Source organism: Pecten maximus, chromosome 18 (genome assembly GCF_902652985.1).
Source record: "Pecten maximus chromosome 18, xPecMax1.1, whole genome shotgun sequence".
NCBI classification, from domain to species: Eukaryota; Metazoa; Mollusca; class Bivalvia; order Pectinida; family Pectinidae; genus Pecten; species Pecten maximus.
The window spans coordinates 3,429,939-3,456,462 of NC_047032.1; the positions used below are offsets into that span (position 1 = coordinate 3,429,939).

The 26,524-nt window shown below is 36.4% G+C and overlaps 1 protein-coding gene across 1 annotated transcript; it reads right to left on the bottom strand.

Annotated features, from left to right (window-relative positions):
• Window positions 1-9,003: 9,003 nt before the first annotated feature.
• LOC117316414 lies at window positions 9,004-24,893 on the bottom strand. The gene is made up of 3 exons (XM_033870976.1): window positions 24,434-24,893; window positions 19,191-19,361; window positions 9,004-10,073 (listed from the first exon to the last, which is right to left on the bottom strand). Exons 1-3 carry the CDS (start codon window positions 24,822-24,824, stop codon window positions 9,823-9,825), a joined length of 813 nt encoding a protein of 270 aa, XP_033726867.1. The 5' UTR covers window positions 24,825-24,893; the 3' UTR covers window positions 9,004-9,822.
• Between the last annotated feature and the right edge of the window lie 1,631 nt (window positions 24,894-26,524).

The window sequence follows — 26,524 nt, forward strand, 5'->3', positions numbered from 1 at the left end:
CGAGTCTCTATAAACTGGATAACATGTAACATAGGGACGAGTCTCTATAAACTTGATAACATGTAACACAGGGACCTGTCTCTATCAACTTGATAACATGTAACACAGGGACGAGTCTCCATAAACTTGATAACATGTAACACAGGGACGAGTCTCTATAAACTTGATTACATGTAACACAGGGACGAGTCTCTATCAACTTGATAACATGTAACACAGGGACGAGTCTCCATCAACTTGATTACATGTAACACAGGGACGAATCTCTATCAACTTGATAACACGTAACACAGGGACCTGTCTCTATCAACTTGATAACATGTAACAGAGGGACGAGTCTCTATAAACTTGATAACATGTAACACAGGGACGAGTCTCTATAAACTTGATAACATGTAACACAGGGACGAGTCTCTATAAACTTGATTACATGTAACACAGGGACGAGTCTCTATTAACTTGATAACATGTAACATAGGGACGAGTCTCTATAAACTTGATTACATGTAACATAGGGCCGAGTCTCTATAAACTTGATAACATGTAACATAGGGACGAGTCTCTATAAACTTGATTACATGTAACACAGGGACGAGTCTCTATAAACTTGATTACATGTAACACAGGGACGAGTCTCTATAAACTTGATTACAGGTAACACAGGGACGAGTCTCTATCAACTTGATAACATGTAACACAGGGACGAGTCTCCATAAACTTGATAACATGTAACACAGGGACGAGTCTCTATAAACTTGATTACATGTAACACAGGGACGAGTCTCTATCAACTTGATAACATGTAACACAGGGACGAGTCTCCATCAACTTGATTACATGTAACACAGGGAAGAATCTCTATAAACTTGATAACACGTAACACAGGGACCTGTCTCTATCAACTTGATAACATGTAACACAGGGACGAGTCTCTATAAACTTGATAACATGTAACACAGGGACGAGTCTCTATAAACTTGATAACATGTAACACAGGGACGAGTCTCTATAAACTTGATTACATGTAACACTGGGACGAGTCTCTATAAACTTGATAACATGTAACATAGGGACGAGTCTCTATAAACTTGATTACAGGTAACACAGGGACGAGTCTCTATAAACTCGATTACATGTAACATAGGGACGAGTCTCCATAAACTTGATAACATGTAACACAGGGACGAGTCTCTATAAACTTGATTACATGTAATACAGGGACGAGTCTCCATAAACTTGATAACATGTAACACAGGGACGAGTCTCTATCAACTTGATTACATGTAACACAGGGACGAGTCTCTATAACTAGATAACATGTAACACAGGGACGAGTCTCTATAAACTTGATTACATGTAACACAGGGACCAGTCTCCATCAACTTGATTACATGTAACACAGGGACGAGTCTCTATAAACTTGATAACATGTAACACAGGGAGGAGTCTCTATAAACTTGATTACATGTAACACAGGGACGAGTCTCTATAAACTTGATAACATGTAACACAGGGACGAGTCTCTATAAACTTGATAACATGTAACACAGGGACGAGTCTCTATCAACTTGATAACATGTAACACAGGGACGAGTCTCTATCAACTTGATAACATGTAACACAGGGACGAGTCTCCATCAACTTGATTACATGTAACACAGGGACGAATCTCTATCAACTTGATAACACGTAACACAGGGACCTGTCTCTATCAACTTGATAACATGTAACACAGGGACGAGTCTCTATAAACTTGATAACATGTAACACAGGGACGAGTCTCTATAAACTTGATAACATGTAACACAGGGACGAGTCTCTATAAACTTGATTACATGTAACACAGGGACGAGTCTCTATTAACTTGATAACATGTAACATAGGGACGAGTCTCTATCAACTTGATTACATGTAACATAGGGACGAGTCTCTATAAACTTGATAACATGTAACATAGGGACGAGTCTCTATAAACTTGATTACATGTAACACAGGGACGAGTCTCTATAAACTTGATTACATGTAACACAGGGACGAGTCTCTATAAACTTGATTACAGGTAACACAGGGACGAGTCTCTATCAACTTGATAACATGTAACACAGGGACGAGTCTCCATAAACTTGATAACATGTAACAGAGGGACGAGTCTCTATAAACTTGATTACATGTAACACAGGGACGAGTCTCTATCAACTTGATAACATGTAATACAGGGACGAGTCTCCATCAACTTGATTACATGTAACACAGGGACGAATCTCTATAAACTTGATAACACGTAACACAGGGACCTGTCTCTATCAACTTGATAACATGTAACACAGGGACGAGTCTCTATAAACTTGATAACATGTAACACAGGGACGAGTCTCTATAAACTTGATAACATGTAACACAGGGACGAGTCTCTATAAACTTGATTACATGTAACACTGGGACGAGTCTCTATAAACTTGATAACATGTAACATAGGGACGAGTCTCTATAAACTTGATTACAGGTAACACAGGGACGAGTCTCTATAAACTCGATAACATGTAACATAGGAACGAGTCTCCATAAACTTGATAACATGTAACACAGGGACGAGTCTCTATAAACTTGATTACATGTAACACAGGGACGAGTCTCCATAAACTTGATAACATGTAACACAGGGACGAGTCTCTATCAACTTGATTACATGTAACACAGGGACGAGTCTCTATAACTAGATAACATGTAACACAGGGACGAGTCTCTATAAACTTGATTACATGTAACACAGGGACCAGTCTCCATAAACTTGATTACATGTAACACAGGGACGAGTCTCTATAAACTTGATAACATGTAACACAGGGAGGAGTCTCTATAAACTTGATTACATGTAACACAGGGACGAGTCTCTATAAACTTGATAACATGTAACACAGGGACGAGTCTCTATAAACTTGATAACATGTAACACAGGGACGAGTCTCTATCAACTTGATAACATGTAACACAGGGACGAGTCTCTATCAACTTGATAACATGTAACACAGGGACGAGTCTCTATAAACTTGATAACATGTAACACAGGGACGAGTCTCTATAAACTTGATTACATGTAACACAGGGACGAGTCTCTATAAACTTGATTACATGTAACACAGGGACGAGTCTCTATCAACTTGATTACATGTAACACAGGGACCTGTCTCTATAAATTTGATTACATGTAACATAGGGATGGGTCTCTATAAACTTGATTACAGGTAACACAGGGACGAGTCTCTATAAACTTGATAACATGTAACACAGGGACGAGCCTCTATAAACTTGATAACATGTAACACAGGGACGGGTCTCTATAAACTTGATTACATGTAACACAGGGACGAGTCTCTATAAACTTGATAACATGTAACACAGGGACGAGTCTCTTTAAACTTGATAGCATGTAACACAGGGACGAGTCTCCATCAACTTGATAACATGTAACACAGGGACCAGTCTCTATAAACTTGATTACATGTAACACAGGGACGAGTCTCTATAAACTTGATAACATGTAACATAGGGACGAGTCTCTATAAACTTGACTACATGTAACACAGGGACGAGTCTCTAATAAACTTGATTACATGTAACACAGGGACGAGTCTCTATAAACGTGATTACATGTAACACAGGGACGAGTCTCTATAAACTTGATTACATGTAACACAGGGACCTGTCTCTATAAATTTGATTACATGTAACATAGGGATGGGTCTCTATAAACTTGATTACAGGTAACACAGGGACGAGTCTCTATAAACTTGATAACATGTAACACAGGGACGAGTCTCTATAAACTTGATTACATGTAACACAGGGGCGAGTCTCTATCAACTTGATAACATGTAACATAGGGACGAGTCTCTATCAACTTGATAACATGTAACACAGGAACCTGTCTCTATCAACTTGATTACATGTAACACAGGGACGAGTCTCTATTAAATTGATTACATGTAACACAGGGACGAGTCTCTATGAACTTGATTACATGTAACACAGGAACCTGTCTCTATAAACTTGATTACATGTAACACAGGGACGAGTCTCTATCAACTTGATAACATGTAACACAGGGACGAGTCTCTATAAACTTGATTACATGTAACACAGGGGCGAGTCTCTATCAACTTGATAACATGTAACATAGGGACGAGTCTCTATAAACTTGATTACATGTAACACAGGAACCTGTTCCTATAAACTTGATAACATGTAACATAGGGACGAGTCTCCTTTAACTTGATAACATGTAACATAGGGACGAGTCACCATACACTTGATAACATGTAACACAGGGACGAGTCTTTATAAACTTGATAACATGTAACACAGGGACCTCTCTCTATAAACTTGATAACATAGGGACGAGTCTCTATAAACTTGATAACACGTAACACAGGGACGAGTCTCTATAAACTTGATTACATGTAACACAGGGACGAGTCTCTATAAACTTGATTACATGTAACACAGGGACGAGTCTCTATAAACTTGATTACATGTAACATAGGGACGAGTCTCCATCAACTTGATTACATGTAACACAGGAACCTGTCTCTATAAGCTTGATAACATGTAACACATGGACGAGTCTCTATAAACTTGATAACATGTAACACAGGGACGAGTCTCTATAAACTTGATAACATGTAACACAGGGACGAGTCTCTATAAACTTGATGACTTGTAACACAGGGACGAGTCTCTATAAACTTGATAACATGTAACACAGGGACGAGTCTCTATAAACTTGATAACATGTAACACAGGGACCTGTCTCTATAAACTTGATAACATGTAACACGGGGACGAGTCTCTATAAACTTGATAACATGTAACACAGGGACGAGTCTCTATAAACTTGATAACATGTAACACAGGGACGAGTCTCTATAAACTTGATAACATGTAACACAGGGACGAGTCTCTATAAACTTGATAACATGTAACACAGGGACGAGTCTATATAAACTTGATAACATGTAACATAGGGACGAGTCTCCTTTAACTTGATAACTTGTAACACGGGGACGAGTCTCTATCAACTTGATTACATGTAACACAGGGACCAGTCTCCATAAACTTGATTACATGTAACACAGGGACGAGTCTCTATAAACTTGATAACATGTAACACAGGGAGGAGTCTCTATAAACTTGATTACATGTAACACAGGGACGAGTCTCTATAAACTTGATAACATGTAACACAGGGACGAGTCTCTATAAACTTGATAACATGTAACACAGGGACGAGTCTCTATCAACTTGATAACATGTAACACAGGGACGAGTCTCTATCAACTTGATAACATGTAACACAGGGACGAGTCTCTATAAACTTGATAACATGTAACACAGGGACGAGTCTCTATAAACTTGATTACATGTAACACAGGGACGAGTCTCTATAAACTTGATTACATGTAACACAGGGACGAGTCTCTATCAACTTGATTACATGTAACACAGGGACCTGTCTCTATAAATTTGATAACATATAACACAGGGACCTGTCTCTATAAACTTGATAACATGTAACACAGGGACGAGTCTCTATAAACTTGATTACATGTAACACAGGGACGAGTCTCTATAAACTTGATAACATGTAACACAGGGACGAGTCCCTATAAACTTGATAACATGTAACAAAGGGACGAGTCTCTATAAACTTGATTACATGTAACACAGGGACGAGTCTCTATAAACTTGATTACATGTAACATAGGGACGAGTCCCTATAAACTTGATAAGATGTAACAAAGGGGCGAGTCTCTATAAACTTGATTACATGTAACACAGGGACGAGTCTCTATAAACCTGATTACATGTAACATAGGGACGAGTCTCTATAAACTTGATAACATGTAACACAGGGACGAGTCTTCTTTAACTTGATAACTTGTAACACAGGGACGAGTCTCTATAAACTTGATAACATGTAACACAGGAACCAATCTCCATCATTTTGATTATAAATAACTCCATCACTAGACAAAATAAAATAGTGTTTGCTTTTTTTTCCTGCAATCGCTTGTATTTCGTGCATTATAATGGATGGAGAGAGCAACATAACTTTGAATCACATTTAACGAATCATAAACTTACAGGAGTACGGACTAGCCCGTGCGAGTATGTACGATGTGTACTCGGTATACACCAAAACATTAATGAGATTTCTCATGATACTCAAAACATCTGAACGTGAAAAGGCGACCAGAGTCACCATTTGTTCAATTGTGCTCTCTTTAAATCTCGTGAAATCTCGAGACCGAGATAGCTCTTGACATCTCGTGAAGTCCCAATATATAATTATGTCGACAATATGGCTTCTACCATGCCTCTGGTGAATCCATTCGTTGTGGAAAAGTTCCACAATATTAAACAAAAATCTTTTGAAGTGAAAGTCTTTGAATACCTGGTAAACACAATTTTCAGGAATTGTCTTCGCTTAGTATGAGTGTACAGTACAAATTAGTTGTCTCCCCTTCCTCAATTTGCAAGTATAGCGGAGTTGCTTCCCCTGCATTAGCGTGTACAGTTCAAAAGAGTTGCCTCCCTTCCACCAGCATGTACGGCATAAGGATAAAGGAGAACCCTCCATTTGCGTGAAGAGCATAAAGTGGTTTTCTACCCTCATTAGCGTATACTGCATTAAGAGTGTAAACTATAACGGAGTTATCCCCCTTTCTTCATATTGTACTGTATAATGGAGTTGTCTCGCCTATTCAGCGTGTAATGTATTGCGGAGTTGGCACATTTTCCCCAACGTGTACAACAGAAAGTTTCCTCCCCTCCATCAGTATATACATGTACACTTTAACTGAGTTATCTCTCCTCCTCCATCGTATACTGTATAAAGGAGTTGTCTCCCCTCATTCAGCGTGTAAGTATAAAGGAGTTGTGTCCGATAATCAGAGCTTACAGCATTCAGGATTTGTCTCCCCGCCATCAGTATGTACAGCATAGGAGAGTTGTCTCCCTCTATCAGTGCGTACAGTATAGGAGAGTTGTCTCCCCTCCATTAGTATGTACAGCATAGGAGAGTTGTCTCCCCTCTATCAGTATGTACAGTATAGGAGAGTTGTCTCCCTCTATCAGTATGTACAGTATAGGAGAGTTGTCTCCCTCTATCAGTATGTACAGTATAGGAGAGTTGTCTCCCTCTATCAGTGCGTACAGTATAGGAGAGTTGTCTCCCTCCATCAGTATGTACAGCATAGGAGAGTTGTCTCCCCTCCATCAGTGCGTACAGTATAGGAGAGTTGTCTCCCTCTATCAGTATGTACAGCATAGGAGAGTTGTCTCCCTCTATCAGTATGTACAGTATAGGAGAGTTGTCTCCCTCTATCAGTGCGTACAGTATAGGAGAGTTGTGTCCCTTTGATAAGTATGTATAGTACAAAATTGTTGTCTCCCTCAGCAGCTTGTACGGTATAAAGGAGTTGCATCCCTTCTTTCGATGCGTCAGCGGGAACGAGGCTGGTTGCGACTTGGGTAGCTAGAACAATGATTGTTAGATTTCATCAAAATACTCTTTAGTATCTCTAAAGTAATATTAAAATTAAAACTTCGTTTCGCTCACAAGGCATATTCGTTTTCTTATGCTTATTTGTAAATGAGTACGACGTCATTTTCTGTTCAAAAGGGCATGCCTGCGCACGATTTTAAATTGTTTTCGTAAGTTCCGACAGGGTTGATATGGCGTAAAGTTACGCAAGGTTTTTGCGTAACTTACGAACGTTCGTAAGTTACGAAGTTTTTGTGAAACGCGTAGTAATTCGTAAATGTGACTTACGCAAATTTCGTAAGTTACGAAGCTTTGTGAAACGATACCCTGGACTGTTTTCCTTAGTTCCCATTTCAACAAAATACTCTTAAGTATCTCTTAAGTAATATTGAAATTAAAACTTCGTTTCACTGGACCGTTTTCCTAAGTTCCCTCCAGGTAAAATATGATATCGAAAAGTTAAATTACGTCATGTGCACAGGGCATGTACAGGTGTGATGATAGAATAACTCTGTGTAATACTTAAACAGATTCATAAGGAATCCTGGCGCCCGCACCGAATGACTTTGAATCTCTCTTAGAAATTCATCAAGACTTCTCTGAGATATAACGATGATGGCCTTAACTAACAATAGAACCTTACTTATGAAATTTGAGAAATTTTCATCAATAACTGTCTGAAAAATAGCGATAACAAACTTTAATTATAAAAATTGTAATTTGAACATCTGTCGGCCATCTTGCTTACTAATCAGTCTCTCAATGGAACGTGCACAATTAGTGTCCGAAGAAAGCCTATATATGAAGTTTGAGAATTGTCCACCTTTCTCATATCGATATTGTTATTGTTTTTTTTTTTTTTTTACATATTCTTTGAATAATAACAAACTTCAAATGTTGAAATTCAAAATGGCCGCCTGTCGGCGATCAATTGCTTTTTGATAACTCTCAAAATAAAGGATACATAACTAGGGACTCAAGGGAAACCTACATAGGGAATTTGGGAAAGATTCATCCCGAACTTTCTGAGAAATAGGGATAACAAGGATTGTTTACGGACGGACGTAATGACAAGATTGACTTACTTTTCTTTCGTATGGGGTGTGGGGTGTAGTCTTTTGTCTGTGAACTTGTGGGGTGCAACGCACAAGATTTATGGGACTGTGGACATCACATTTAATTTCCGTTCATTTAGTCGCTAAAAAAACAGTGCAGTCAGGATTAATGATGAACTATGGTAAAAACACAAAATTACATTAAATTTTATCTTCTGTAGGCCACTAAGATATTTGCAGGGAATGAATCGTTAATTCACCCCATAAGTATATCTGAGTGAGTACGGACGGACGGACTGACGGACCATGGACGGACCACGGACGGACAACGGACGGAGGGCGATAACAACAGCCAACAATCTGATGATGGTCGGCTTGTATAAGGATGGTAATATGGACAAGCCGGAATGGAAACAGTTTATTCAAGAAAATATATATTTTGATTATTTAAGAGTACATATATTGAAGTACATGTATGCCGCTGAAACTTTATACTTCAACATCATCCGATTAACAAGTCTGCAACTATAATACCAGTGCATTTAAACACCGCCGAGCGATGGAACCATCACAATTGAAGAAAAATCCTCTTTTCGATGAAAAAATGGACTTCACATGCTACAGATATCGGATCTCAAATGAGTTCTTATTTATATGAAATATTATGAATCGAGTCGCGGAAGTTCTTCCATTTTCGTGAAATGTAAGATACTTTTTATCGCACAAATCAGAAAACTTGTCAAATTGTGGAAGCCTTAAACAAACGTAGACGACAATTTTGTTGTGTCATTTTCATTATACGACGTAATGGCATGGTCCAAAGTATGACGTCATAATCAATATCTGAGTGGCGCAATCCATTAAAAACGTTATAACACTTACAAGGATATTATATGGACGAATTCACTGCATAACGGGCAAATTACGTACTTACTTTCCTCTTTAACTAATGAACAAAAATAAATACGGATTTATAAATGCTTAAGATGCGTTGATGTTAAGTATAAAAAAATTAAAATCGCAAGGAAATGTTTGAATTCTGTCGAACTGAAGTAAGCTTTCGACAACCAAATATATCACGCCTACACATAATTCACTGACAAAACACTGGCGTAGTCAACACAATTTAGTGACGTAATGCAGTCGAAGTACACAACTGTGACGTTTATGTGTATATACGCTGACAGAAAGTTGACGTAGTACACAAAGTTCAGTGACACGTATCTACGCCTCTTGTGGGGGTTTTAAAGGTGTTACGGCGGTTGGTTCCTTGGCGTGCTTGACAACCACCAACACGATGAGAATAACCGACAGAAATGCTGTCGCGATGTAGGTGGCGCCACTGGCGAAGGCCTGTGTGTATCCGTCCTGCGTGATCGTCTTCAGTATGGTAGTGGATGATATAGCGTTGGCACCGAATCCGAGAAATGGTCTGGACTTCTTAAATTCGGTCACTGTTCTTACGACTAATCCTCCTTAAAAGAGAACACGATTAGGTTTAAACTTTTATTTGGTTTCATATTTATTTTAAAAATACATGATAAAAATTCATTAGATAATCTGTACAAAACATGATCACTTTTGAAGGAAGACCAGTTGAGGTAAAACAAACCCATAAATCTGAATAATATGATATATTAGTCAGGGCGGGAGCTAATCTTTAAATGTGATAGATGTAATGTTGACAGTAGAAACAGTGTGTGCACACCAATCACCGTGATGTAATTCAAAGTCCTCCCAAAGTTGTTCTAAAATGTTTCTGTTCCTTTATCTTGAAACATACAGATTTGATATTTGGTACATCGATAGCACTTATGCTTGGCTGCAAATTGTAACCTTCATTCAAGTTTAGTTATAACACTAAGGAATTAGACGGGGAGTTATCTCCCCTTGTACGATACACCACATTGTATTCCACGTGATGGCTCTTCGATGGAGAAAAATGGGAAAAGTAAAGACTTCATCAGATGACAATATGATAACTCTAATGTGTCTAACATTAGTGGGTGACATTAGTATGTATAATATTATTGTGTCTTAAATTAGGGTGTCTTACATAAATGTGTCTTACTTTAGTGTGTCTTACATTAGTGTGTCTTACATTAGTGCGTCTTCCATTAGTGTGTCCTACATTAGTGTGTCTTACATGAGTGCGTCTTATGTGTCTTCCATCAGTGTGTCTTACATTCGTGTGTCTGACATAAGTGTGTCTTACTTTAGTGTGTCTTATGTGTCTTACATTAGTGTGTCTTATATGTCTTACATCAGTGTGTCTTACATAAGTGTGTCTTACATTTTTTTGTCTTACATTTGTTTGTCTTACATTAGTGTGTCTTATATGTCTTACATTAGTGTGTCTTACATTAGTGTGTCTGACATTAGTGTGTCTTACTTTAGTGTGTCTTATGTTAGTGTGTCTTACTTTAGTGTGTCTTATGAGTCTTACATTAGTGTGTCTTACATCAGTGTGTCTTACTTTAGTGTGTCTTATGTGTCTTACATTAGTGTGTCTTACATCAGTGTGTCTTACATTAGTGTCTTGTGTCTTACATTAGTGTGTCTTATGTGTTTTACTTTAGTGTGTCTTATGTGTCTTATATCAGTGTGTTTTACTTTAGTGTGTCTTATGTGTATTACATGAGTGTGTCTTACATGAGTGTGTCTTATGTGTCTTATATCAGTGTGTTTTACTTTAGTGTGTCTTATGTGTATAACATGAGTGTGTCTTACATGAGTGTGTCTTATGTGTCTTACATTAGTGTGTCTTATGTGTCTTACATTAGTGTGTCTTACTTTAGTGTGTCTTATGTGTCTTACATTAGTGTGTCTTACTTTAGTGTGTCTTATATTAGTGTGTCTTATGTGTCTTACATTAGTGTGTCTTACTTTAGTGTGTCTTACATTAGTGTGTCTTATGTGTCATATCAGTGTGTCTTACTTTAGTGTGTCTTACATTAGTGTGTCTTATGAGTCTGACATTATTGTGTCTTAAATTAGTGTGTCTAACATTAGTGTGTCTTACATGAGTGTGTCTAACATTAGTGTGTCTTATGTGTCTTACATTAGTGTGTCTTACATGAGTGTGTCTTACATTAGTGTGTCTTACATTAGTGTGTCTTACATTAGTGTGTCTTATGTGTCTTACATTAGTGTGTCTTACATGAGTGTGTCTTACATTAGTGTGTCTTATGAGTCTGACATTATTGTGTCTTAAATTAGTGTGTCTAACATTAGTGTGTCTTACATCAGTGTGTCTTACTTTAGTGTGTCTTATGTGTCTTACATTAGTGTGTCTTACATCAGTGTCTTACATTAGTGTGTCTTACATTAGTGTGTCTTATATTAGTGTGTCTAATGTGTCTTACATCAGTGTGTCTTACTTTAGTGTGTCTTACTTTATTGTGTCTTACTTTAGTGTGTCTTACTTTAGTGTGTCTTATGAGTCTGACATTAGTGTGTCTTAAATCAGTGTATCTTATGTGCCTTACATTAGTGCGTCTTAAATTAGTGTCTTACATTTGTGCGTATTACATCAGTGTGCCTTACATGAGTGTGTCTTACATGAGTGTGTCTTACATGAGTGTGTCTTACATAAGTGTGTCTTACGTTAGTGTGTCTTACATTATTATGTCTTATGTGTCTTACATCAGTGTGTCTTACTTTAGTGTGTCCTATGTGTCTTACATTAGTGTGTCTTACATGAGTGTTTTACATGAGTGTGGCTTACATTAGTGTGTCTTATATTAGTGTGTCTTACTTTAGTGTGTCTTATGTGTCTTACTTTAGTGTGTCTTATATTAGTGTGTCTTATATTAGTGTGTCTGATGTGTCTTACTTTAGTGTGTCTTATATTAGTGTGTCTTACATTAGTGTGTCTTATATTAGTGTGTCTTATGTGTCTTACTTTAGTGTGTCTTATATTAGTGTGTCTTACATTAGTGTGTCTTACATTAGTGTGTCTTATGTGTCTTACTTTAGTGTGTCTTACATTAGTGTGTCTTATATTAGTGTGTCTTATGTGTCTTACATTAGTGTGTCTTACATTAGTGTGTCTTACATTAGTGTGTCTTAAATTAGTGTGTCTTATATTAGTGTGTCTTACATTAGTGTGTCTTACATTAGTGTGTCTTACATTAGTGTGTGTTACATTAGTGTGTCTACTTTAGTGTGTCTTACATTGTGTCTTGTGTCTTACATGAGTGTGTCTTACATTGTGTGTCTTACATTAGTGTCTTATGTGTCTTACTTGAGTGTGTTTTATGTGTCTTATATCATGTGTTTTACTTTGGGGTTTTTTATTGTATTACATGAGTGTGTCTTACATGAGTGTGTTTATGTGTCTTCCCATTAGTGGGGTCTTATGTGTCTTACATCAGTGTGTCTTATTTTAGTGTGTCTTACATTAGTGTGTCTTATGTGTCTTATATCAGTGTGTCTACTTTAGTGGTTTTATGTGTCTTATATCAGTGTGTCTTACATTAGGTGTTTCATGTGTCTTATATCAGTGTGTCTTACATAAGTGTGTCTTATGTGTCTTATATCAGTGTGTCTTACCTTAGTGTGTCTTACATTAGTGTGTCTTATGTGTCTTACATTAGTGTGTCTTATGTGTCTTACATCAGTGTGTCTTAGATTATAGTCTTATGCGTCTTGCATAATTGTGTCTTACATTAGTGTGTCTTATGTGTCTTATATCAGTGTGTCTTACTTTAGTGTGTCTTACATAAGTGTCTTATGTGGCAAACATTAGTGTGTCACATATTTGTATGTCTTAAAAGCTAACATGAGTGTGTCTAAAATTAGTGTGTCTTATGTGTCTTACATTAGTGTGTCTTACATGAGTGTGTCTTACATGAGTATGTCTTACATCAGTGTGTCTAACATTAGTATGTCTTATGTGTCTTACTTGTAAGTCTCACATTTCTTTATAATGAAGGAGGAGAGGATGCTTTCTCTAGATAGATCCAATTTTCTGATAAGAAAGATGTCACTCCTGTGTTTGTGATGTCGGAAGAAAAAACCTTAACCGTCGAGATTCACAAACAGTACGTCAAACTTATCCTAGGAGTGACATTTCTTTATGCCTGTTTGATATTTTCTTTTTTCATACCTAGACATGGATATCCGCAATTTTACCGCTGTGAGATACAATTTTTCACCCCCTTAAGTATCGGTGTGAGATTAATAAAATCCTTCATCCCTTTTAGTAGATTAAGTATCTTACCCCGAGGGTTGAGATTCCCCTGTCTCACTCCCATGGGGGTGAATGATTATTTTTCTCTTACCATGTATACCCTCTTCTAATATGAACGTTACATCATTGCAAGGAAATGTTGACGTGACCTGAATGAATTGTCGACGTGACGTCATTGCTTGGTCACCGTGACGTCATGCAATTGTTGAGAACGTGCAAAGAGCTTGTGTTGCCTAGGGTAAACCTGTGGATATCCCTGTCCAGGGTAACAGAATTTCTTACCTCCCCTAGGGTTGAGAAAAGCTACAGTTGCTCTTATCACGTTCTCAACAATCGTATGACGCCACGGCAACAATACAATGACGTCACGTCGACATTTCAATCACAGCATTATCTTGCATTATTATTATGAGTCTGACATTATTGTGTCTTAAATTAGTGTGTCTGACATTAGTGTGTCTTACATCAGTGTGTCTTACTTTAGTGTGTCTTATGTGTCTTACATTAGTGTGTCTTACATCAGTGTCTTACATTAGTGTGTCTTACATTAGTGTGTCTTATATTAGTGTGTCTAATGTGTCTTACATCAGTGTGTCTTACTTTAGTGTGTCTTACTTTATTGTGTCTTACTTTAGTGTGTCTTACTTTAGTGTGTCTTATGAGTCTGACATTAGTGTGTCTTAAATCAGTGTATCTTATGTGCCTTACATTAGTGCGTCTTAAATTAGTGTCTTACATTTGTGCGTATTACATGAGTGTGCCTTACATGAGTGTGTCTTACATGAGTGTGTCTTACATGAGTGTGTCTTACATAAGTGTGTCTTACGTTAGTGTGTCTTACATTATTATGTCTTATGTGTCTTACATCAGTGTGTCTTACTTTAGTGTGTCCTATGTGTCTTACATTAGTGTGTCTTACATGAGTGTTTTACATGAGTGTGGCTTACATTAGTGTGTCTTATATTAGTGTGTCTTACTTTAGTGTGTCTTATGTGTCTTACTTTAGTGTGTCTTATATTAGTGTGTCTTATATTAGTGTGTCTGATGTGTCTTACTTTAGTGTGTCTTATATTAGTGTGTCTTACATTAGTGTGTCTTATATTAGTGTTTCTTATGTGTCTTACTTTAGTGTGTCTTATATTAGTGTGTCTTACATTAGTGTGTCTTATATTAGTGTGTCTTATGTGTCTTACTTTAGTGTGTCTTACATTAGTGTGTCTTACATTAGTGTGTCTTATGTGTCTTACATTAGTGTGTCTTACATTAGTGTGTCTTACATTAGTGTGTCTTACATTAGTGTGTCTTACATTAGTGTGTCTGATGTGTCTTACATTAGTGTGTCTTACATTAGTGTGTCTTACATTAGTGTGTCTTACATTAGTGTGTCTTACATTAGTGTGTCTTACATTAGTGTGTCTTATGTGTCTTACATTAGTGTGTCTTACATTAGTGTGTCTTACATTAGTGTCTTATGTGTCTTACTTGAGTGGTCTTATGTGTCTTTATATCAGTGTGTTTTACTTAGTGTGTCTTATGTGTATTACATGAGTGTGTCTTACATGAGTGTGTGTCTTATGTGTTCTTACATTAGTGTGTCTTATGTGTCTTTACATCAGTGTGTCCTTACTTTTAGTGTTCTTACATTAGTGTGTCTTATGTGTCTTATATCAGTGTGTCTTACTTTAGTGTGTCTTATGTGTCTTATATCAGTGTGTCTTACATTAGTGTGTCTTATGTGTCTTATATCAGTTGTGTCTTACATTAGTGTGTCTTATGTGTCTAACATTAGTGTGTCTTACATTAGTGTGTCTTACATTAGTGTGTCTTATGTGTCTTACATTAGTGTGTCTTATGTGTCAAACATTAGTGTGTCTTAGATTATAGTCTTATGCGTTTTGTATAATTGTGTCTTACATAAGTGTCTTATGTGTCAAACATTAGTGTGTCTTACTTTAAGTGTGTCTTACATAAGTGTCTTATGTGTCAAACATTAGTGTGTCATATATTTGTATGTCTTAAAAGCTAACATGAGTGTGTCTAACATTAGTGTGTCTTATGTGTCTAACATTAGTGTGTCTTACATGAGTGTGTCTAACATTAGTGTGTCTTACATGAGTGTGTCTAACATTAGTATGTCTTATGTGTCTTACTTGTAAGTCTCACATTTCTTTATAATGAAGGAGGAGAGGATGCTTTCTCTAGATAGATCCAATTTTCTGATAAGAAAGATGTCACTCCTGTGTTTGTGATGTCGGAAGAAAAAAACCTTAACCGTCGAGATTCACAAACAGTACGTCAAACTTATCCTAGGAGTGACATTTCTTTATGCCTGTTTGATATTTTCTTTTTTCATACCTAGACATGGATATCCGCAATTTTACCGCTGTGAGATACAATTTTTCACCCCCCTTAAGTATCGGTGTGAGATTAATAAAATCCTTCATCCCTTTTAGTAGATTAAGTATCTTACCCCGAGGGTTGAGATTCCCCTGTCTCACTCCCATGGGGGTGAATGATTATTTTTCTCTTACCATGTATACCCTCTTCTAATATGAACGTTACATCATTGCAAGGAAATGTTGACGTGACCTGAATGAATTGTCGACGTGACGTCATTGCTTGGTCACCGTGACGTCATGCAATTGTTGAGAACGTGCAAAGAGCTTGTGTTGCCTAGGGTAAACCTGTGGATATCCCTGTCCAGGGTAACAGAATTTCTTACCTCCCCTAGGGTTGAGAAAAGCTACAGTTGCTCTTATCACGTTCTCAACAATCGTATGACGCCACGGCAACAATACAATGACGTCACGTCGACATTTCAATCACAGCATTATCTTGCATTATATTATGAGTCTGACATTATTGTGTCTTACATGAGTGTGTCTAACATTAGTGTGTCTTACATCAGTGTGTCTAACATTAGTGTGTGTTACATTAGTGTGTCTTACATCAGTGTCGTATTTGTCTTACATTAGTGTGTCTTACATTAGTGTGTGTTACATTAGTGTGTCTAATGTGTTCTTACATCAGTGTGTCTTACATCAGTGTGTCTTACTTATTGTGTCTTACTTAGTGTGTCTTACTTAGTGTGTCTTATGAGTCTGACATTAGTGTGTCTTAAATCAGTGTATCTTATGTGCCTTACATTAGTGCGTCTTAAATTAGTGTCTTACATTTGTGCGTATTACATGAGTGTGTCTTACATGAGTGTGTCTTACATTAGTGTGTCTTACATGAGTGTGTCTTACATTAGTGTGTCTTACATTAGTGTGTCTTACATTATTATGTCTTATGTGTCTTACATCAGTGTGTCTTACTTTAGTGTGTCCTATGTGTCTTACATTAGTGTGTCTTACATGAGTGTTTTACATGAGTGTGTCTTACATTAGTGTGTCTTATATTAGTGTGTCTTACTTTAGTGTGTCTTATGTGTCTTACTTTAGTGTGTCTTATATTAGTGTGTCTTATATTAGTGTGTCTGATGTGTCTTACTTTAGTGTGTCTTATATTAGTGTGTCTTACATTAGTGTGTCTTATATTAGTGTTTCTTATGTGTCTTACTTTAGTGTGTCTTATATTAGTGTGTCTTACATTAGTGTGTCTTATATTAGTGTGTCTTATGTGTCTTACTTTAGTGTGTCTTACATTAGTGTGTCTTATATTAGTGTTTCTTATGTGTCTTACTTTAGTGTGTCTTACATTAGTGTGTCTTACATTAGTGTGTCTTATATTAGTGTGTCTTATATTAGTGTGTCTGATGTGTCTTACTTTAGTGTGTCTTACATTAGTGTGTCTTATATTAGTGTGTGTTACATTAGTGTGTCTTACATTAGTGTGTCTTACATTAGTGTGTCTTATGTGTCTTACATGAGTGTGTCTTACATTAGTGTGTCTTACATTAGTGTCTTATGTGTCTTACTTGAGTGTGTCTTATGTGTCTTATATCAGTGTGTTTTACTTTAGTGTGTCTTATGTGTATTACATGAGTGTGTCTTACATGAGTGTGTCTTATGTGTCTTACATTAGTGTGTCTTATGTGTCTTACATCAGTGTGTCTTACTTTAGTGTGTCTTACATTAGTGTGTCTTATGTGTCTTATATCAGTGTGTCTTACTTTAGTGTGTCTTATGTGTCTTATATCAGTGTGTCTTACATTAGTGTGTCTTATGTGTCTTATATCAGTGTGTCTTACATTAGTGTGTCTTATGTGTCTTATATCAGTGTGTCTTACTTTAGTGTGTCTTACATTAGTGTGTCTTATGTGTCTTACATTAGTGTGTCTTATGTGTCTTACATCAGTGTGTCTTAGATTATAGTCTTATGCGTCTTGCATAATTGTGTCTTACATTAGTGTGTCTTATGTGTCTTATATCAGTGTGTCTTACTTTAATGTGTCTTACATAAGTGTCTTATGTGGCAAACATTAGTGTGTCACATATTTGTATGTCTTAAAAGCTAACATGAGTGTGTCTAAAATTAGTGTGTCTTATGTGTCTTACATTAGTGTGTCTTACATGAGTGTGTCTTACATGAGTATGTCTTACATCAGTGTGTCTAACATTAGTATGTCTTATGTGTCTTACTTGTAAGTCTCACATTTCTTTATAATGAAGGAGGAGAGGATGCTTTCTCTAGATAGATCCAATTTTCTGATAAGAAAGATGTCACTCCTGTGTTTGTGATGTCGGAAGAAAAAACCTTAACCGTCGAGATTCACAAACAGTACGTCAAACTTATCCTAGGAGTGACATTTCTTTATGCCTGTTTGATATTTTCTTTTTTCATACCTAGACATGGATATCCGCAATTTTACCGCTGTGAGATACAATTTTTCACCCCCTTAAGTATCGGTGTGAGATTAATAAAATCCTTCATCCCTTTTAGTAGATTAAGTATCTTACCCCGAGGGTTGAGATTCCCCTGTCTCACTCCCATGGGGGTGAATGATTATTTTTCTCTTACCATGTATACCCTCTTCTAATATGAACGTTACATCATTGCAAGGAAATGTTGACGTGACCTGAATGAATTGTCGACGTGACGTCATTGCTTGGTCACCGTGACGTCATGCAATTGTTGAGAACGTGCAAAGAGCTTGTGTTGCCTAGGGTAAACCTGTGGATATCCCTGTCCAGGGTAACAGAATTTCTTACCTCCCCTAGGGTTGAGAAAAGCTACAGTTGCTCTTATCACGTTCTCAACAATCGTATGACGCCACGGCAACAATACAATGACGTCACGTCGACATTTCAATCACAGCATTATCTTGCATTATTTCACGTCAATATTATATATACATACTGTAAGAGTGTAAACAGGTTAATATGAAAATAATCATTCGCCTCAGAACATTACAGTCGTTCCATCAATAATACGATATTTTGATAACACTACTCACCGCCGCCTAGGGCAAGAAGTATGACCGCGGCTAACAGAGCGACCTTCACAGCTTTGTGGGGATGGACGAAGGTCAAGGTCACCAGGATCAGCTGTAATAGGGTTGCAGCTAGACCGAGTGCCAAGGCAATACATTGGAACTTGATGATTGGTTTCTTCCAGTCCTGCCAATCTGAAACATATCAATCATAAACCTTGAGACAGGGGAGGTAACTCATTATAATGACAACACGTGGTGTAACATAACACAGACATAAATGTGGAGACAGGGGAGGTAACTCATTATAATGACAACACGTGGTGTAAGAAAACACAGACATAAACGTGGAGACAGGGGAGGTAACTCATTATAATGACAACACGTGGTGTAAGAAAACACAGACATAAATGTGGAGACAGGGGAGGTAACTCATTATAATGACAACACGTGGTGTAACATAACACAGACATAAACGTGGAGACAGGGGAGGTAACTCATTATAATGACAACACGTTTTGGAACATAACACAGACATAAACGTGGAGACAGGGGAGGTAACTCATTATAATGACAACACGTTTTGGAACATAACACAGACATAAACGTGGAGACAGGGGAGGTAACTCATTATAATGACAACACGTTTTGGAACATAACACAGACATAAATGTGGAGACATGGGAGGTAACTCATTATAATGACAACACGTGTTGGAACATAACACAGACATAAACGTGGAGACAGGGGAGTTAACTCAGTATAATGACAACACGTGTTGGAACATAACATAGACATAAATGTGGAGACAGGGGAGTTAACTCAGTATAATGACACCACGTGGTGGAACGTTTCTTTAGCAATTCTTTTAAAACATCATAGAAAACTTACAACCAAATAGACAGTAAGTCTAAATCAAAATCGATGAAACGATGGTAAAATATGAAGAAAACATAAATTTTCTTAGAGACCCCTGAAACAGTACAAGGGAAGAGGACCAATTGTTTCGGGAGACTAAGCGTGTTTCGCTCCATCAATGACACTCGTCACATTCTCAAATTGAGAACTAGCTTGATGACAACGGAATCACAAGGTATACCAACAAACCAACAATCATCGAGTACGCCTGATCACACAAGGAAATAAGGACATGTAAACAACATAAGAAAAGCGGGTATGATACTATCTAGAAATGGAAAATTAAGTTAGAAAATCATCACACGTAATATGCAGCTTAGTTGTAATCTGTCCATGCTGGTTTACGTTGCAGCTAAAGATCGAGGTGAGCGGCTAGTGTTGAGTAGTCCTTGATTTCGATTATCCAGTTGACATGGTCAATATAGTTTATGTTATCTAAAAATAACTCATCGTTAATATATCAGTATCTGAAATTCAGTGACTATCCAAGGTTTCTGTCACCTCCTCTGATAAACGTTTCAATACACCCATCCTCGTGAACACAAAACTTTTTCGGCTAAGAGAGGGAGGGGCACAGCGAATTCTTATAAGTTAGTTGATACAGTATTGTCAAACTGAACATTCTTACGATTTCATCCTCCATGTATGTGTCTGTGCCATTTTCAGGTGTTCAAAATCATGGAAAGCTCTAATCATATGAGAAAGAGGACGTATGTTTTGAATGGTAGTGTGTGTAATAAGTGGACTTTCAGGATTGACCAAAATCTATTTACAGTGAAATAGTACAAAAAATGGTAGTAAGTCGTTTGGATAAAGACATTGTTGAGCAACCTCTCTAGTCAGCAAACCAAAATAAATAAATAAATAGATATCAAATAGATAAATAAAGATATCAAATAAATAAATAAATAAATATCAAATTAATCAATGAATTTCAAATAAATAAATAAATAATTAGATAAACAAATAAATAAATAAATTCAACAAAAATAATAATAATAATAATAAAGCTTTTGATAACTAATAGTAAGTCAAAATGACATGGGGGGATCAGTATGACATGCCAAACGTTGCATTATTCAATGATTTTGTGTTGATATTCATTGTGTTTTTATTTATATTGTGTATTTTCTATTTGTAATCAATACGCTTTTTATGACATTTTTTACCAGTGAAATATTAAAAAAAAAAAAAATCATTCTATGAAAGTAATTGTTTTCACCGTTGAAAAATATCACTTTTTTCTGATATTTTTCATTAGCGTTCTTGTGAAAAAAATATCAAAATATTAGTCCCACTCGTGAAATATATTTTAAATTAATGAAGATATTGTGCTGTTAGATATCCTCTATTTATTTAAGGATTGAATCTTGATTTGGTCGATTTCATGGGGTCATGAATTGAGTTGCTCTTGAGACAAATTTAATGAACTGCGAAGATTCAATCCTTATATTTCAATTTGTTTTGTTTTTTTTTGGAATAAAAAAGTCGGTCTAGATATTAATGTCTCGAAGCATGTGCAAGTCCAAATGCGGAAAAGCCCGAGGAGTTCCGGATTGTGCATGTCTAGTCGGTCGAGTAAAATAGTCCGCAATTTTAGGATTAAAAACAGCATTATTTTGTCAAAAAGTAGTATTTAGCATATCAGGCCTTTCATAAAATACAAGAATACATTATGAATTTGATAATTTTAATAATTATTCCATGTTTATAACAACAATGTAGAAAAAGTGAAATTCTTCCGCGGAAGGATTTTAACCATGTATTCATACGCACTGATCAGTGTTAATCTGGTCAAATTCATGAGCAAATGAAACAGATTAAGTTTGGTAGTTTCATTGAGTCCAACTTGAGTAGAAATTGAAATATTTATATTACAATGTATTTTTGTTCTGTAATTAATATATAATTCATATCTAATTTGTATTGTATAATTATCTTTTTATATTCTATATTTCACAACTGTATTGTAAAGAAAATAATTTGCATTGATTATTTCGTATATATATTCTTAAACTTTCCATTTGTATTCTATAAGTTTAAATTGTATTTTATTCGTGATTCGATACAACATGTAGTACAGCAACATAAAAGAAAATGATCGGATTCAGAAACAAGTACAGTGTACTTATATTAATCTGTCTCCATAAGTTGTAACATATTGGCAAAATGACGGTACTGACAAAGTGGACTACATTATATAATACAGGTAGTGAGGGGGTGCGGGGAGGGGAGGAAAGCGTGTGGGGTTGAGAAGAGGAAACTGTTACATGGATTTACCGATAGGATTAATTTCTTAATATATATATATGCATATAAATATATTTGCACATGTATTAACCGAAATAATTGTATTACAACCTTACAACCTTATATCGGTAACCAGGTCTGCGGTATGGAATCGTATGGTGTTTTCGGTACGTATAGATATTGCGCATATAAAAAGCACACATTATAAGAATGTGATGTTAGACGTGTACCAGTGACTCTAGAATCTTTTAGAATGCATAATAAATGTTTGAACAATATCAAAGATATTTTCGTTATACTGGTCTGGCATATCAGGGTTACCATATAATAAAATGTTAACATTGTAGTCGGGAGGTAAGTTTCTAAAACATTGAATTCTGATGTGCTGGTAGTTTGGACAGTAAAGAAGGAAGTGCTCTGTAGTTTCGTCAGATAAGTTGCATGAACACAGGGGACTGTTAACTAGATTGCGTATATATAAATGACTGTTCAGAGAACTACAATGCATCCTGAGTCGTGCGTGGTGAATCTGACTGTGTCTAGTTTTACAACGATAGTAATATAGGGGTACGGTTTCAGTGCCAGCATTGAGGAATTTTTTAAGATTAATAATAGAGGGGTTAGTTTTTATGACCTCAGGGAGTGCGTTCCACAGAACAACAGAAGAGGGAAGGAAAGAGTCTTTGAAGAGATTAGTTCGGCAGGGAATTAATTTGAAGGAGTCGGCTCTTCTTGTGTTGTAGGAGTGGATATTGGAGTGGCGAGCTGGAAGCAAGTTTGTTAAGTAGGTAGGACATTGGCCATGAACCATCTGATGAAATTTAATAATTTTATGTTTTCTTCTTCTGTTAACAAGAGTATCTAAACCAGACTCTAAATATAGGCGGTCGTGACTTGTAAGTTTTGTAGCCCCGGTAATGATCCTAGCAGCTTCAAGTTGTATACTTTCCAATAATTTACTTTGGCCTAATGTTATATTGTCCCAGACAATGTCTCCATATTCTATTAAAGGTCTAATAAATGAACAGTATAAAGTTTGAAGGGATTTCCGATCAATGCTAAATTTGAGATTTCTAAGGGCAGCTAGTTTTTTTTAGAGGCTTTGCTTATAATGTGCTGTAAATGATCAGTCCAGTTTCCGTTAGCTGAGAGTGTGATACCTAGATGTGTGTGTGAGGTGACTTCCGTAAGTATGGTATTATTCATGAATAGGGAAGGGTGGATCGGTTTGTTAGTTTTTTTGCTTACGGTCATTGTTAGAGTTTTAGAAGGGTTAAAGTTAACAAGCCATGTTTTAGACCATTCGTTAATTTTACTAAGGTTATCATTTAACAGGTTAGCGCTAAGATGTGGAGATTCTACGATGACATACAGAGATGTGTCATCAGCAAACAGTTTTATAGCACAGCTAATGTTATTAACAATGTCATTTATGAAAATTAAGAAAAGTAGTGGGCCAAGGATTGAACCTTGCGGAACACCCGCTGTAATATAGGCTAAGTTGGATTGCTTACCGTTGATAACTACACTTTGGCAACGATTACGTAAATAATTCTATAAGTGATTCACTTGTTATTTTACGAGTTATTTATATCTTATAATTTTACTATTGTTTTCTTTTTGTGTTTACATAATAACTTGTTTATGCCGATCATGTTTACGATCTTACGAATTTAAGATATTTTTCAAATTATATGAAAACATTATTTAAATACTATTTCGTCAAATCAAAAAGAATATGAAAATAAAACTAGATTTCATGAGTGAAAATTGGCCAATGGCAAGCAATTCATCCTTACCTGATTTCGAACTTGTAGTTCTAAAATATGACTATCATGGAGGCAGACTTCCAATACACAAACCAAACACCACAGACCCGGCATCGCAACTGATAAGAATATTTTTTTATCTTTAAATCCAACCGATCACGTCGGATGTGTTTTGCCTGCACTAACGTGCGCGCGCGAGTAGTGCATGCATGTATTCCAACGACCGCAATAAATCATAGCCAGCGTGGCGAATATCAAATAAAAAAATACGGTTAAATGACAAATAAATGAAAAAAAAAAATATCAAAAATATAAATAAACAATTCTTACTTCCTTCCTTGTGGACGCTGAACAGGTTTGGGTCACCGAGTTCGTAGAACCCCCAGAGACTGTGGTAGATCCTACCCTCGTATCCGAAGTCAAAATAATCATCGTACCCCCAGTAGGAGTTGAACAGACTCTGGACCTGAAGGCCTACCGCCGCAATGAGCATGCCCAGTACACAGAACTTGAGGATGAGGATGACTACCGTTAAGATTGTGTTTCCGGTTCCGGTGTTCCCGGTACCAGAATCATCTGGCGTTATACTCGCTGTGTTTTCTGTCCATTTGTTTTCCTGGACAGTTTTAACGGCCACTTTGACACTTGTCGTTTTACTGGAGCTAACCTGCTGAGGGGACACGCTCGCTGTTGGTATCTTTTCACCCGTTTTTGCAGCCATTTGTATTGAGCGCGAGAAAACCTGTGTGGGTCTGAAGCGATACACCGTCTTAGATAGAGGGCGCTGTATTATACTGCCACTGTCTCGACTCTGACCGCGCTAGTTAAGCGCCAAGAATCAATAGTTTAAAGGCATTCGATATATAGGATTTAAAATAGATCAGCAGGATTTACCTATCTTCATGGGATGGTGTTTGATATTATGTGGGGACCTCTCGGACATAGGTATGAGAAATCAATTGATTGCGCACTTTCATACATGACATTCATGGGCAATATGAATGTCAACTGGCATGGACAAGATTGTGTAATGTGTAAGGTAAATCGAATGCTTCAGCTCATCTTTTCTAATGTGATGGTGCCGCTTAGATGTTAATGCAGATTCACACCTTAACTAATCATACTATTAAAGAATCAGCGACAGGGTAAATAGAATAAATAGATAAATAATAAATAACTAATAATAAATAAATAAATAGATAATAATAAATATATAACTAAATAATAAATAAATAAATAAATAATAACTAAATAACTAAATAAATAGATAAATGATAATAAATAAATAATAGATAAATAAATAAATAAATAAATAATTAATAAATTAATTAATTAAATTTAAAAAGAAAAAATGGAAAGTCTTGGTTTGGTTTCGTATATGCATTGCCCTATTGACAACTTTGGTCATTGAATGACGACATCCCCGTGTTTTGTTTTGTTTTGTATTGTTAAAGTCACTGATTAAGTGTATTCTGGTTATACTCCCAGATGTCGTCCAGCCTGAGATTGTGGACTGACAGTAGATATGGACAAGAGGTTTTTTATTGGGCGATCACAGTAACCAGACAATTATGCTTTATTACGTCGTGTTTGATTGGGCATTAACAGTTTCCAGACAAAGATACTTAAGTACGCCGTTTTTGATTTAGCGTTCACTGTGACGAGACAAAGATACTTAATTACGCCGTTTTTGATTGGCGTTCACAGTTACAAGACAAAGATACTTTATTACGCCGTTTTTGATTGGTCGTTCACTGTGACAAGACAAAGATACTTTATTACGCCGTTTTTGACTGGTCGTTCACTGTGACAAGACAAAGATACTTTATTATGCCGTTGTAGATTGGGCGTTCACTGTGACAAGACAAAGATACTTAATTACGCCGTTTTTGATTGGTCGTTCACTGTGACAAGACAAAGATACTTTATTATGCCGTTTTTGACTGGTCGTTCACTGTGACAAGACAAAGATACTTTATTACGCCGTTTTTGATTGGTCGTTCACTGTGACAAGACAAAGATACTTTATTACGCCGTTTTTGATTGGCGTTCACAGTTACAAGACAAAGATACATTACGCCGGTTTTGATTGGTGTTCACAGTTGCAAGAAAAAAAGATACTTTTTACGCCGTTTTTAACTGGTCGTTCACTGTGACGAGACAAAGATACTTTATTTCGCTTGTTTGATTAACGTAAAAATTAATTACTCTGATTTGGGGTTCACAGGCGGATTTATAACAGATATACTATGAATGGGAATGACGTACATGCAAATGTAAAACTATGACAAATATATTGGTAACTTTGTCATTACCGTGAGGATTGGTACAACATTCAATATTGTATTGATGGTATTTTAATATGATGAGCTGTACATTCCATTATGTATACGTTTTGTTTTAAACTCTTTTGAGTTTAAT

What these genes read in the sequence shown, in the direction of transcription:
- LOC117316414 (XM_033870976.1), bottom strand. Translation starts at nt 24,824, where the DNA reads ATGGCTGCAAAAACGGGTGAAAAGATACCAACAGCGAGCGTGTCCCCT. An exon ending in CAGCGTCCACAAGGAAGGAA is followed by an intron (nt 19,362 to 24,433) that starts GTAAGAATTGTT and finishes GATATGTTTCAG; the next exon opens with ATTGGCAGGACTGGAAGAAA. An exon ending in ACTTCTTGCCCTAGGCGGCG is followed by an intron (nt 10,074 to 19,190) that starts GTGAGTAGTGTT and finishes TTCTCTTTTAAG; the next exon opens with GAGGATTAGTCGTAAGAACA.